This window comes from Thamnophis sirtalis, unplaced genomic scaffold (assembly GCF_051295495.1).
Source record: "Thamnophis sirtalis isolate CommonGarterSnake01/CBP01778 unplaced genomic scaffold, rThaSir2_p1.2 scaffold_2, whole genome shotgun sequence".
Lineage (NCBI taxonomy): Eukaryota > Metazoa > Chordata > Lepidosauria > Squamata > Natricidae > Thamnophis > Thamnophis sirtalis.
In genome coordinates this window covers 105,791,738-105,806,042 of record NW_028261382.1, presented here as the reverse complement: position 1 = coordinate 105,806,042, position 14,305 = coordinate 105,791,738, and the positions used below count along the sequence as shown (strand labels likewise).

Here is a 14,305-nt window from a genome sequence, read left to right as displayed (position 1 = left end):
TTTTATACAGTAGAACTGAAGATTATTAACACTCTGTTGATTAAATAACTTAGGCGTTTAAAGACAAAGAAAAAAGTTCACATCAATATTTATTACGAGCTACATGTTTAGCTGATAAGCAGAAGGTTGTTTAAATTTTACATCTAAAGCTAAACGTGGCATTACTAGACAACAGAAAAATTAAACAAAGTTATTAAACAACAATTCTACCTTAAGCTCGATACTTTATTATAATGTTTTAACTGTGTTACTATTTACAGTTTATGAATGTAGAAAAGGAAAAGAAACAAAACCAAGTGAACAACAACAATAAAACCACCCAAAGACTCTGATTTCTCACTTTGTTCTTTTTTTATTCTATGACTGCAATATTCTATGACTGGAATAATCGTAGAAGATTCCCACTCTGTCAAAAACCTTGGAGAACTCATCTCAAAAGATCTAAGTACCAGATTGAATTGAATTGAATTGAATTGCTTTATTTGTATGCCGCCCTTTTCCCTCGGGGGAACTCAGGGCGGCTCACAATCCAGGGGGAGGGGGGACAAACAAGTTACAAACATAGAGACAATACATCATTAAAAGCGCAGCAGTCATACTATTCGAGTGGGGTTGAGGTCTCTAGCCCCAGGCCTGTCGGGACAGCCAGGTTTTAAGAGCTACGCGGAAGGTCTGGAGGGTGGTGAGGGTACGAATCTCCATGGGGAGTTCGTTCCAGAGGGTCGGAGCAGCCACCGAGAAGGCTCTCCTCCGGGTAGTTGCCAGCCGACATTGGCCGGCTGATGGAATTCGGAGGAGGCCTAATCTATGGGATCTTATTGGCCTAGTGGAGGTAATTGGCAGTAGGCGGTCTCTCAAGTACCCAGATCCAATACCATGAAGGGCTTTGTAGGTGACAACTAGCACCTTGAAGCGCACCCGGAGACCAACAGGCAGCCAGTGCAGCTCGTGGAGGATAGGTGTTACGTGGGTGAAACGGGGTGCACGGATCTCACTGTAACAGCAGTGCCAAAAAGGCATTAAGAGTTGTTAATCCAATTTTGCGAAGCTTCTTCTCCTGCAACATAGTACTGCAATTAGGGCATACAAAACCTTTGCCAGACCAATCCTCGAATACAGCTCATCTACCTGGAATCCACACTGTATATTGGACATTAATACGATTGAGCAGGTATTTCATGAGAAGAGTACCCCACTCCTCTACGCGCAATAGAATCCTTTATGCTACCAGGCTTGAAATTTGGGGCTTGGAGAACTTTGAACTACGCCGCCTACAGTCCACAAAATTGTCCGCTACAGTGTCCTACCTTTTCAATGACTACGTCAGCTTCAATCACAATAATACACATACAAATAGGGACCACTTTGGTGGGAAGGCAACAGTATTCCATGCGCGTTCAGCATTTAGTCATGCCAGCCACATGACCACGGAGACGTCTTCGGACAGCGCTTGCTCTTCGGCTTTGAAATGGAGATGAGTACTGCCCCCTAGAGTTGGGAACTACTAGCACATATGTGCGAGGAGAACCTTTACCGTTTACCTTTTATAAGTGTAGAGCCTCAAGTGCAAGTTATTCATTGCTACTCCAAAAGAAGCACCGAGGTCTTGCAAATGAATTTGAGCTACCTAGCAATAGCAGTTAGACATATACCGCTTCATAGGGCTTTCAGCTCTCTCTAAGCGGTTTACAGAGTCAGCATATCGCCCCCAAGGTCTGGGTGCTCATTTCACCCACCTCGGAAGGATGGAAGGCTGAGTCAACCTTGAGCCGGTGAGATTAGAACCGCTGAACTTCAGATAACAGTCAGCTGAAGTGGCCTGCAGTACTGCACCCTAACCACTGCGCCACCTCAGCTCCAGTATGTTCACCTTCTTTGAAGACCTTTTGCAAAAGGGCCTTCATGGTCTCCTTGGACTGAGCTCCCTTTTTCCTCCCAGCTAGAAAGTAGATCGCTAGATTAATACTGATATTTAGGCAGGAAAACAGAATACCGCACATAACTCAATATTCCGGTTGATTCTGACTAGAAAGCAAAATAAATTGTGTATTTTATAAATGTCACGTAGTTACTTTATTGGAAAGCATTAGATGTGGATTGATGTAGGCATTTCTTAAAATATAATCCTTTCTATGTGTATTCAGATGAAATAGCCAATATGTTGAAAGAGATTTGGTCCCACCTATTACCAGTGGTGGGATTCAAATAATTTACCAACCAGTTCTCTGTCCTAATGACCAGCTGGGTAGGTGGGGCTAGGTGGTCATGTGATCATGTGGGTGTGGCCAAGTCAATGTCACTCAGGTCGATGGGCACTTCGCCTTAGCTGTTACAATGTAATAAGGGTTAACTGGAGAGGCAGTTTCTGTAAGCAGGGCAATAAAGATTAGGCTAGAAACAACACTAGAATGTTTCCTTCCTGCTTTCCTTACAGGATTAGCCCTGTAAAGTGGAAAAAACCAAAATGAGATTTCCTCCAACAACCGGTTCTCTGAACTGCTTAGAAAGTTACCAACCGGTTCTCCCGAATAGGTGCGAACTGGCTGAATCCCACCACTGCCTATTACCCACCTATTGCAACCCCAAGTAGTAATGTGATTGATTGCTACTCAGAAGCTTCAGATTCGGGTTCATGTCAGCATTCCAAATAGCATCCAAAATTAAATCTGAGTCCAAGGCAAAGGATTCCTCAAAGTTCCAATTTATTTAGAGAGCCATGTTGGCATATCTGGGAAAACCCGAATTTGAAGAGTCTCAGCTTTCCTCACCCAAGTTAAAGTTCATGATCTTGCCCCCACACCCACAAGTCCATCACATGGTCCAATTTTCCACTGCCATGTTGGCAGTTCCACCCATCCAGTTCCGGTCAGGTGCAGAGGTGCCAAGACAAAGGATGACCTTGGCTTTCTAGAAAAGAATTTTGTTTTGGCTACATAACATTCTACTCCGTACTATTCCCCCCTCCCAATTCCCCACTATAAAAACAGCATAGTAGAATAAAGCCTGACAGAAGAACAGAGGACTTGGAAGTGGGTTTGAGCTCTTCTATCTCCCTCCAGTGGCTTCACTTTCATTGAAGGTATTTTGCAAAAGGGTCTTCATGCTCTCCTTGGACTGAACTCCTTTCTTCCTCCCAACTAGAAAGTAGATCACTGGGTTAATACTGCTGTTTAGGCAGGAGCATATTATAATACCTGTTTCCCAATGCAGCAGGAAAGGGCTAATTTGAACATTTGAAAAATTAACAATCAACACAAAGGCATTTAATGGAAAAGCCAGGATGAGGAAACAGAGAAGAGTAATTAAAATCATCAGTAAAAGCCGACCCTTGTGTTGCTGTTTAGGTTTAAAACACACTTTGATGAAAAGAACCACAGTAGTGAGTGTGATAGATGGAACGCAAACTATAGCTGTCACAAGGAAATGGAGACCAAACAGATTGTAATATCCAAAGACAACTATTAATACCATAAAACTTCCATTTAGGAGGAAAGAGGAGACCCACAGGAAGATACACACCACGGTGGACAAATGTTTTGGCCGGGAACAGTGATGCCAGATTGGGAAGAGGACAACGATACACCGGTCGATGCTGATGGCCGCCAGAAGAAAATGAGAGTTCATAAACATCATGTAGGAGAAAAAGGCACAGAAATGGGAGAGAAATGTGCTTCCTAGAAAATTAGTCATTAGTTGGATATCATTTATAACTACAGATGTGAGGAATCCAAAGTCTGCAACGGCCAAGTTAAGGATGAATGTGGTGAAACAGTTTCTCTTAATCTGGAAGCCAAGTAGCCAGATGATGTAGCCATTGCCAACTAACCCAATACAACAGGTAAGGAAAGTAATGCCCATCAAAGCAATCCATCCTAAAATAAAAGGAGTGAGCTCTCCTGCATTCTCATATGAATCATTGGTATTGTTATACTTATAATAGTTTTCTGTAGCAACCAGATGTCCCAGGCTGGAATTCATCGTTCAGCTTTTACAATCCTCTGAAAATCTTTTTGAATGGGAGCTCCTATTAAAGAAAAGAAAAAAAAAAGATTGGATTCAGTCATTCCTGTCTCCTAATTAATACCAATATTGTCATAGCTTCCAGTTATCTAAAAGTCCGCTACAAAGAACTGTCCTCAAAAGCACCAGGCAGCAGAAGATGAAGCAGCGGATCAAGATAATCAAAGAGAGAACCAACCTAGAAATAAGGAAAAAAATGTCCTAACAGTTAAAACAATAAGCAGGTGGAATAGCTTATCTTCAGAAGCTGTGGGTGCTCATAGCAAGTTTTCAAGAAGAGATTGGACAATCATTTATCTGGTTCCACCACAAAACTGCGGTAGACTAAAGTGTGCTCGACGAAAGCACGTATGTGACGTCATCACAGCGCGACGAAAACATCGCGCTGTGAGCGGTAAATTTAAAATTAACGCGAAAACCTTACCCTAACCCCCCAAACCTAACCCTAAAACTAACCCTAAACCTAACCCTTAACCTAACCCTAACCCTAAACCTAAACCTAACCCTTAACCTAACGCTAAACCTAATGCTAACCCTTAACCTAACCCTAAACCTAACCCTAACGCTTAACGTAACCCTAAACCTAACCCTAACCCTTAACCTAACCCTAACCCTAACCCTAACCCTAACCCTAACCCTAACCCTAACCCTAACCCTAACCCTAACCCTAACCCTAACCCTAACCCTAACCCTAACCCTAACCCTAACCCTAACCCTAACCCTAACCCTAACCCTTACCTTTATGTGAATCGGCTTGCTTTAATTTAATTTAAATTTTAATTTAATTTATTTTTAATTTTATTTGTCGCGCTGCTGATGACGTCAGGTACGCGCTTTAATTGGGCACGCTTTAGTGGACCGCGGTTTTGTCGTGCCACGCATTTATCTAGAATCGTATAGGATCTCCTGCTTGATGAGGGAGTTGGACTAGAAGACGTCCAAAGTCCTTCCAAATCTGTTATTCTGCTATTCTACTTTCCCTGTGAAGAGCTTGAGCGATACGGCTGCAGTAATGAGCCAACTCCTTGAACTGTTTACTAACACATCTAAGAAGAGTGTTGTTCCATCCATGCTTCTCCATACATATCTGAAAATGTAGCTGGCATTGGATGGTTTCAATGTACTGAAATTCAGCAATATTCTCTCTGCTGGTTTTCCCACCATTGCTCTGATATATTCAGAATCTTCATGTGAGCTACAAAACAAAAAATAGGGAAGGCAGCAGTTCCCCAATGCTTGTCATTGTTATGTTACTATGGTGCCCAAAGTATCACAGAGATAATAAGATATCATCATAAGAAAATATTCGTATCTATGACCTGAAATTAGGAATTAAGAGATGATATGAGAGGAAGCCGGGTAGCTTAAACATTTTGCAAAGCTACATATCCTTCCAAAGAAAGGACAAGACACTTACACACCCAGTTTTGATCCAGTTAATAACAATAACACGGTTGGAAGGACCTTGGAGATCTTCTAGTCCAACCCTCTACTCAATCAGGAGACCCTATACCAGTGTTTCTCAACCTTGGCAACTTGAAGATGTCCGGACTTCAACTCCCAGAATTCCCCAGCCAGCATTCTCTGGCTGGGGAATTCTGGGAGTTGAGGTCCAGACATCTTCAAGTTGCCAAGGTTGAGAAACACTGCCCTATACAATTTAAGACAAGTGCCTATCCAGCCTGTTCTTAAAACCTCCAGTGGTGAGGCACCCACGACTTCTGAAGGCAACTTGTTCCATTAGTTAATTGTTTTCACCATTAGGAAGTTTCTCCTTAATTCCAAATTGCTTCTCTCCTTGATTACTTTCAATCCATTGCTTCTCGTCTTCCCGTCTGGCAATTTTGAAAATAGGTTGACGCCCTCTTCTTTGGGGGCAGCCCCTCAAATATTGAAACCTGCCATCATGTCACCCCCAAGGGCTTCTTTTCACTCTTAGTTCTGGGTTGGTTCTCTCCATTAGTTAAGTCTAGAAGATTTCCTGTAAGTACCTGTCCACACTTTCTGTGATGAACTGGGATTTCCCCAGGTAATACACAAACAAATGGGATGAATTTTCATATAGAAGTAAATAGCAATAGCAGTTAGACTTATATATAATTTCATAGGGCTTTCAGCCCTCTCTAAGCGGTTTACAGAGTCAGCATATTGACCTCAACAATCTTGGTCCTCATTTTACCCACCTCGGAAGGATGGAAGGCTGAGTCAACCCTGAGCCAGTGAGATTTGAACAGCCGAACTGCAGAACTGCAGTCAGCTGAAGTAGCCTGCAGTGCTGCATTTAACCACTGCGCCACCTTGGCTCTAAAGAACCAACACTGATGAAAAACACTTATGGGTAAGCTAAGGAAATATCTTACTCCCTAGATCTTGGGTTCCAGGAAGTTTGTTTGCTCCTGACACACTTGTATTCTTCTGTCGTGTTGGCTAAAATTAGGTTGGGAAATGAGTGAAAATCAGGGCACCTCAATTGACACTGTTATCACAGTCAACATATAAATATCAGGTATAGAAATATACAACTACTGAAGAAATGGCTATTACTGATTGCATATCCCTAGGACAAATTAAACCTTCCAAAATTACAACGTACCTGAAAGAGAAGGTCCAAAGTCTTCAAAGTTGGTGAGTGGAAGATTATTCTTTCATATTTGGGGTCTGCAGTGACTGGGGATGGCAGGACCTGCAAGCAAAATGCCTTTAAGTCCAATTTAGATGAAGTTCATAGACAGAAGGGAAGTCCATCCACCCGATCTTGAGTTACAAGGTTTAAAGAATTGTCTGCAGATTTGGAAATAGCAATAGCAATAGCAATAGCAGTTGGACTTATATACCGCTTCATAGGGCTTTCAGCCCTCTCTAAGCGGTTTACAGAGTCAGCATATCGCCCCCACAATCTGGGTCCTCATTTTACCCACCTCGGAAGGATGGAAGGCTGAGTCAACCTTGAGCCAGTGAGATTAGAACCGCCGAATTGCAGATAGCAGTCAGCTGAAGTGGCCTGCAGTACTGCACTCTACCCACTGCGCCACCTCGGCTCGGAAATACCTGGATGTAGAGCCTGAGCAGTAATCTTCAGAGGTGTTTTTTAGGAAAGGAACAGGGTTCAGGAGCAGCATAGGAGGCGAGGATCAATCTCTTGCAGAAAACCTGACGAGCTTTTGCTTCTGGCTTGAAGAAGAAAGTTTAAAAGATGCACACATGCTCTGTGGGTTTTGTAATGGGAAACCACCACCATGTGACCCCCCAAGATGTGATCTTTCTCGGTCTACGATAATCACCAACAGTCAGTGTAGAAGAGAGAGAGAGTTGGCTTGAGCCTGCTAGGGCAAAGGAATCAAAAGCCAAGTTAGACAAAGCTGAATTTTGAAGAACTGTTCAGAAATGTAGCCTCTCCTTGTAAAGAAAGATTTCTGGGAGCAAAGGAAATTGTTCTCCAGATTACATTTCTTTTAAGATGCTCTGGTTAAGTAGACTATGTGAGAAGACCAAAGAACAAATCTTCACTGACAGTTGGATTTCTCAGCTGATAAATGGGACTTTGACCACTGAGGAAGAGAGCCAGCTGATCACAATCTTTCAACTGTAGACCCTGTTCTTTTGTTTTGATACTACTTTCTCTGTAATGTTTATTTCTCCTCTTTGGTCATTAGAAATATAAAGATGGGGACCAGGAAGCTTAACATCTTTGCCTTTCTCACCATCTCCCAATGGTGCTTTCCCAAAAGGCACCAAGAAAGGACTTTCTTGGGTTTTTTTCTTTGAAAACATTTTCCCTCTCATCCCCGAAGCTTCTTCAGTCCTCCTTCAGAACTGAATTGACAGCCAAGGTTCTTGGGCTGTCCCCTTATTCTACAGTTGGTGATTATCTTGCAAAAACAAGAACCAGATTGTGTTATCGCTTCGTGCTCACATGCAAGATAAAGAACATATCTCATTGTCTTTTAGCAAGATCGTTTTACCCATCCCAGAGATGAAACAATATGTTCTGCAGAAGCTCTGCTTGCTATTACCTGCTACTCCAAAGTATGACAAAGGTGGGACATTGTAAGCAAAGTTGCCCTCATATGAGTAGCACCTAATTAACCGAGCTGGATTAGTTCTTCAATTCTGAAGAATGTATCTGAGGACTGGAAGACTTTGGATCTCAGTGAATCCTCCCATCATAACCAATTAGCGTTCACGGTTGAGGATGGAGGGGACACTGGTTTGGTTTCTGGTTTCCATCATCCCCACCCCCCACTGCAGGAAATGACAACAGAGGTCAGGACTCCATGTGGAGAGAAGAGTTATCAACTTTTAATCTCAGGAGTTGAGGCAGGAGCCCTGTGGACTAATGCTGGTCATGTTTGACCATTTTGGTTGAGTTTGGAGACTCAAGAGCTTAAGAAGCAAAGATGGTGGAATGCTGGATTCACTTTCCTTCTCCAAACATTTTTCAGACTATGTGAGAATGGCTGGCAACTGAAGGAAGAACTCTGAGCTATGCAGACTTTCCATCATGGGTGACAACAGTACAAGCATTGCAGCGGTGGGTTTCAAATTTTTTTTGAACCCACTCTGTGGGTGTGGCCTCCTTTGTGGGGAGTGGCTTGCCAGCCATGTGACCTGGTGGGAGTGGCTTGCCGGCCATGTGTTCTCTCTCTCTCTGTCTCTCTGTCTCTCTCTCTCTCTCTTTCCTTCCTTTTGTCTCTCTGTCCCTTTTTCCTTTTTTTCTTTCATCTCTCTCACTTTTTCTTTCCCTTTTTCTTTTTTTATTTCTTCCTTCCTTCCTTTCTCTTTCTCTTTCTCTCTCTGTGTGAGTCTGTGTGTGTGTGTGTGTGTGTGTGTGTGTGTGTGTGTGTGTGTGTCTTATTATGTGTGTCAAATTTTTGGAACCTCTTCTGTAGGTGTGGCCTGCTTTCTGGGTCCACTGGTGGAACCTCTTCTAACCGGTTCGGTAGATTTGACGAACCGGTTCTACCGAACTGGTGCGAACTGGTAGGAACCCACCTTTGAAGCATTGCCATCTATATCTACATATTGGAGTGATTAGGATGTCAGGGTTCCAAGTAATAGACCCAAAGCAAGCAAAACTCAAGAGGCAGAATAGCTTTATTGGATAGATCACATTGGCACCGACTCTGAAGGTTCCCACGGTTTCCACCTAATTAAAAGTAAAAGTTTGTCACTTTCTCAAAACAGTCAGTCACATGGTCCAATCACGGCTCTGCCTGGTTGTCTGTTGACATCACTCCTCCTTCCTCTGGCCAGGTGTGAGAATGTCCTTGGTTCTCAAGAAAAAGGGTTTTTTTGTTTTGACTACAAAGTCCCAGCTATCTCAAATAAATGTAACATTAACAGATGACAGCAAAATCATAAAAAACATTATTAAAGAATAACAATCCTACGTGAATTTTGATACTTTAATCTAAGGTCTTTACTTTATTGCTATTTACAGTTTATGCAGAAAGGAAACAAAAACAAGTGAACAACAACAACAAAAACAACAATCAAACGAATAGCAGTCTAATCAAGGGACTATCAAGGAGAAAACAATGCCAACACCAACATTGACAGGGGAAGCCGTTGTAGATAAATAAACCTCATTCCATTCTAGCACTGATAACGTTACCTAATCAGGTAATGAAATGTCTGCCATCAATGAAATCCAGAGGCCACCAGGGAAACGAAGAGATGACTTTCCCTGCAGATTTGTAGAATAGCTAAGGACAGATTGGCTCCACCTGTAACTGCTTCCCTGCTTAACTACCCATCTTTCCATCCTTTCTTACTGAGCTGGTGATTTAAGATTTGGTCTTAAATCTATTTTCTCTTCTGTTGCTCCCCCCTCCCCATCAGATTCCCCTTCTTTGAAGACCTTTTGCAAAATGACCTTCATGCCCTCCTTGGTCCGAGCTCCTTTTCTCTTCCCAACTAGAAAGTAGATCACTAGATTAATACTGCTGTTTAGGCAGGAAAACAGCATTCCACACAAAAGCCAATATCTCAGTCGAATGTAAGTATCAGTACTAGAGAAATTAGCGATCATCACAAGGACACTTAATGGAAAAGCCAGAATGAGGAAAGAGAGAAGAGTAATTAAAATCATCAATAAAAGCCGGCCCTGATTCTTCTGATTCGATTTAAGACACCCTTTGATGAAAAGGACCACAGTAGAGAGTGTGATCAATGGAAGGCAAACTATAGCAGTCACAAGGACATGGAAATGGAGAAGAGGGTACTTTCCAAAGACTTTCATAACACTCAAAATTCCACCCAGGAGGAAACAGGAGATCCACAGGAGGGCACAGATGATGCAGGACAAATGTTTTGGCCTGGAACAGCGATGCCAGATTGGGAAGAAGACAGCCACACACCGGTCGATGCTGATGGCCATCATAAGGAAATGAGTATTCATGTACATCACATAGGAGAAATAGTCCCAGATGATGTAGAAAATTCTGCTTCCTTGAAAACCAGTGAATGGGTAGATGATATATATAAATATAGATGTAAGATACCCAAAGTCTGTAACGGCCAAGTTAAGGATGAATGTGGTGAAGCCGTTTCTCTTAATCTGGAAGCCAAGTAGCCAGATGATGTAGCCATTGCCCACTAACCCAATACAACAGATAATTAAAATAATGCCTATCAAAGCAATCGCTCGTGAGTCAAATGCGGTGATCTCTCCTGCGTTCTTAGGTGAGTCATTGGTATCGTTAGACCTATAGTAGTTCTGCGTTGCATCCACACCTCCCAGGCTGGAATTCATCATTCAGTTTTTATAAACCTCTGAAAATCTCTTTTTGAACGGAGGCTCCTATTGGATGGAAAGAAAGAAGAGTGGATTCAGTCATTCCTGCCTCCTAAATCCATCCTACTCCGAATTCCATTAGCCGGCCAATGTCGACTGGCAACTACCCGGAGGAGAGCCTTCTCGGTGGCTGCTCCGACCCTCTGGAACAAACTCCCCGTGGAGATTCGTACCCTCACCACCCTCCAGACCTTCCGCGTAGCCCTTAAATCCTGGCTGGCCCGACAGGCCTGGGGCTAAAGGCTTCAACCCCACTCGAATAGTATGACTGTTGTGTTTTTTAATGATGTATTGTCTTCATGTTTGTAACTTGTTTGTCCTTCCCTCCCCCTGAATTGTGAGCCGCCCTGAATCTCCTCAGGGAAAAGGGCGGATTACAAATAAAGTAAATAAATAAAATAAATAGCAATAGCAGTTAGACTTACATACCGCTTCATAGGGCTTTCAGCCCTCTCTAAGCGGTTTGCAGAGTCAGCATATTGCCCCCAACAACAATCCGGGTCCTCATTTTACCCACCTCGGAAGGATGGAAGGCTGAGTCAACCCTGAGCCGGTGAGATTTGAACAGCCAAACTGCAGAGCTGCAGTCAGCTGAAGTAGCCTGCAGTGCTGCATTTAACCACTGCGCCACCTCAGCTCCCTAAATAAATAAATAAATCGGCGGTCCCCAACCTTTCTGCCTTAGCAGACTGGTGAAGGCAGCAGAGGGAGGGGGCGAAGTGGGGAGAAGGAGATGGTTTTACTCATACATGCGCTGCTTTCACCAATGCAGCCTTGTACTTGCATGGACTTGGTTGCCCATGAAATCTGCAGCCGGGTTCCTAATGGACTGCAGACCAAAAATTAGTTGCAGACTACAGGTTGGAGACCCCTGTCCTAAATTGTCATAGCAGTATTGTCATAGCTTCCTCTACCTAAAAGGCTGCCATAAAGAATATGGGGTCAATCTGTTCTCCAAAGCACTCAAAGGCAGGAGAAGTAGCAATGGATCAAAACTGATCAAGGAGAGAACCAACCTAGAAATAAGGAGAAATTTCTCAATAGTTAGAACAATAAACAGGTAGAACAGCTTGTCTTCTGAAGCTGTGGGTGCTCCTTCACTCTTTAAGAAGAGAGTGGACAACAATTTATCTGCAATCGTATAGCTTCATCATCTCCTGCTTCATCAGGGCGTTGGACTAGATGACCTCCAATGTCCTTCCAACTCTGTTATATTGTTATTCTACCTTCCCTGTGAATAACTTCAGTGATGTGGCTGCAGTAATGAGCCAACTCCTTGAACTGTTTATTGCCAAACCTAAGGGGGGGGGATAAGAACATGGTGTCCAGAGTATAAGAGCAGCTAGTAATAAATGTCAAATATCAAAAAATATTCAGTTTCTTCTTTGTCCTTAATAGTAAGCGTTAGATCATTCAAATGAGAGATATAAACGAGACTGGAAAAAATGGACTGACTATATACAAAACAAATACGGGGCTAAGAAATTCCAGATAGCCTATGCTTAAGATCAGGAATGATTTAAATTTTTGAAAGTTAGCTTAGCAAGAAGAAGCTAAGATCAATGTAGAGATGTTATTAACCTTTTTTTTATATTTCTTTTTTTCTCAATATATTTTAGACTGTGTTTGTTAAAAATCTATACAGTGTACGGGCTCTGGGAAGTCAGGGGGGAGGGAGGTGGGGGGTTGGGGAGAGGGAGGGGGAGGGAGGGATATATACTAGGTCAGACACGATGTGTTAGATTTCAATGTAATGCGACTTCACATGTATACTGTTTTTCTTTAATTTCTCTGTAAAAATAGGATAAGTTAAGTACACTGACATATAGTGGAAATACACCAAGGGGAGGAGGAGTGGGATAGAAGAAAGATGGGTAGAGAGGGACGGGAGAGAGGATGGGAGGGAGGGTGAGAAGGAAGGGAGGGAGTGGATCGGGAGAGAGGAGTGGTAGAGGCTGAGGGGAAGTAGGGTAGAGGGGGATGATGGAGGGAAGATAGAAAGTTGGAAGTGAGGTGGAAGAAAGAGGTGTATGGAGAGTGGAAGAGGTATATTGGGTTTGTATTTTGGGGGGTATTGTTGACAAGAGGAATTGCTGCGATTATTGTTTAATGTTGTATGGCGCCGGCTATGCACAGTATATATGTGAGTGTATGAAAATGAAAAAAATGGAAAATAAAAACTTTTAAACTTTTTTAAAAAATAGTAAGCGTTAGTCTATCTATTTCTGCACATTCTAATATTTTCTTAATTACGCTATCGTCTGTCAGGATCTCATTGTTCTTCCACTGTTGTGCAAATACAATTCTGGCTGCAGTTAATACATGTAAAATCAAGTATATAGTCCTTTTATCATATTTCTTTCTGGCAGAATGCCCAATAAAAATATCTCTGGTTTCAAGTCTCTATGCTGCTTTATCATTTCTTCCAACCAAGTATCTATTTTCGTCCATTTCTTTTTAAAGTTTTTGGGCATGTCCACCACGTGATAATATGAACCAGGTGTTTGCTTGCACTTCCAATATTTAGCAGATCTATCTTTATACATTTTCACTAGTCTTGGTGCAAAATGCCATCTATAGAACATTTTACACAGACTTGGTTAGCTTCTGACATACGTGCAGAGTGCTACCATGATGGCTAAAAATAGGTTGGAAAATGAATCAAAACCAAGAAACCTCAACTGAGAAGATCTGAGAACATATAAATATCAGGTAAGAAATATGCAGTTACTGAAGGAATGGCTATTACTTTGTTTGCATATCCCTGGATCAAAATAAACATTCCAAAATTATAACATACCTGAAAGAGATTGTCCAAACTCTTCAAAGTTGGTAAGTAGAAGATTATTGTTTCACAATATTGAGGGCTGAAGTAGCCAGGGGATTGCAGGGCCTGCGGATAAAATGTCCTATTTAGATGAAGTTCATTGACAGAAGGGAAGTCCATCCACCCAATACTGAGTTACCAGGTTCAAAGAATTGTCTGCAGATTTGGATATACCTGGAAGTGGATATACCTGAAACCTTCAGAGGTGTTTCTAGAAAAGAACAGGGTTCAGCATAGCAGGTGAGGATCGATCTCCAGTGGAAAACATGAAGAGCTTTTGCTTCTGGCGTGAGTAAGTCAGTTTAAAAGATGCACACATGCTCTGTGCCTTGAATCTAGCACCATGTGACACCAAGATGTGGTCCTTCTCTGTCAAAGATAATCTCCAACAGTCAGTGTAGATGAGAGATTGTTGGCTTGAGGTTACTAGGGTGTTGAGCCTGCTGGGGCAAGGGAATCAAAAGCCAAGTCAGGCAGAGCTAGATTTTGAAGAACTGTTCAGAAATGTAGCCTCTCCTTGTAAAGAAAGATTTCTGGGAGCAAAGGAAATTGTTCTCCAGATTATATTTCTTTTAAGATGCTCTGGTTAAGTAGACTATGTGAGAAGACCAAAGAACAAATCTTCACTGACAGTTGGATTTCTCAGCTGATAAATGGGACTT

At 42.4% G+C, this 14,305-nt stretch overlaps 2 protein-coding genes across 2 annotated transcripts; both read right to left on the bottom strand.

Annotated features, from left to right (window-relative positions):
* Window positions 1-3,045: 3,045 nt before the first annotated feature.
* On the bottom strand, window positions 3,046-3,978 carry LOC148049088 (mas-related G protein-coupled receptor member H-like). The gene has a single exon (XM_087703822.1). It carries the CDS (start codon window positions 3,976-3,978, stop codon window positions 3,046-3,048), a length of 933 nt encoding a protein of 310 aa, XP_087559948.1.
* A 5,812-nt stretch (window positions 3,979-9,790) lies between these two features.
* LOC148049087 (mas-related G protein-coupled receptor member H-like) lies at window positions 9,791-10,777 on the bottom strand. Its single transcript, XM_087703550.1, has one exon. The coding sequence runs from the start codon at window positions 10,775-10,777 to the stop codon at window positions 9,791-9,793; it is 987 nt and encodes a 328-aa protein (XP_087559676.1).
* Between the last annotated feature and the right edge of the window lie 3,528 nt (window positions 10,778-14,305).

Coding starts and splice junctions, on each gene's coding strand:
- LOC148049088 (XM_087703822.1), bottom strand. CDS start 3,978: ATGAATTCCAGCCTGGGACATCTGGTTGCTACAGAAAACTATTATAAG.
- LOC148049087 (XM_087703550.1), bottom strand. CDS start 10,777: ATGATGAATTCCAGCCTGGGAGGTGTGGATGCAACGCAGAACTACTAT.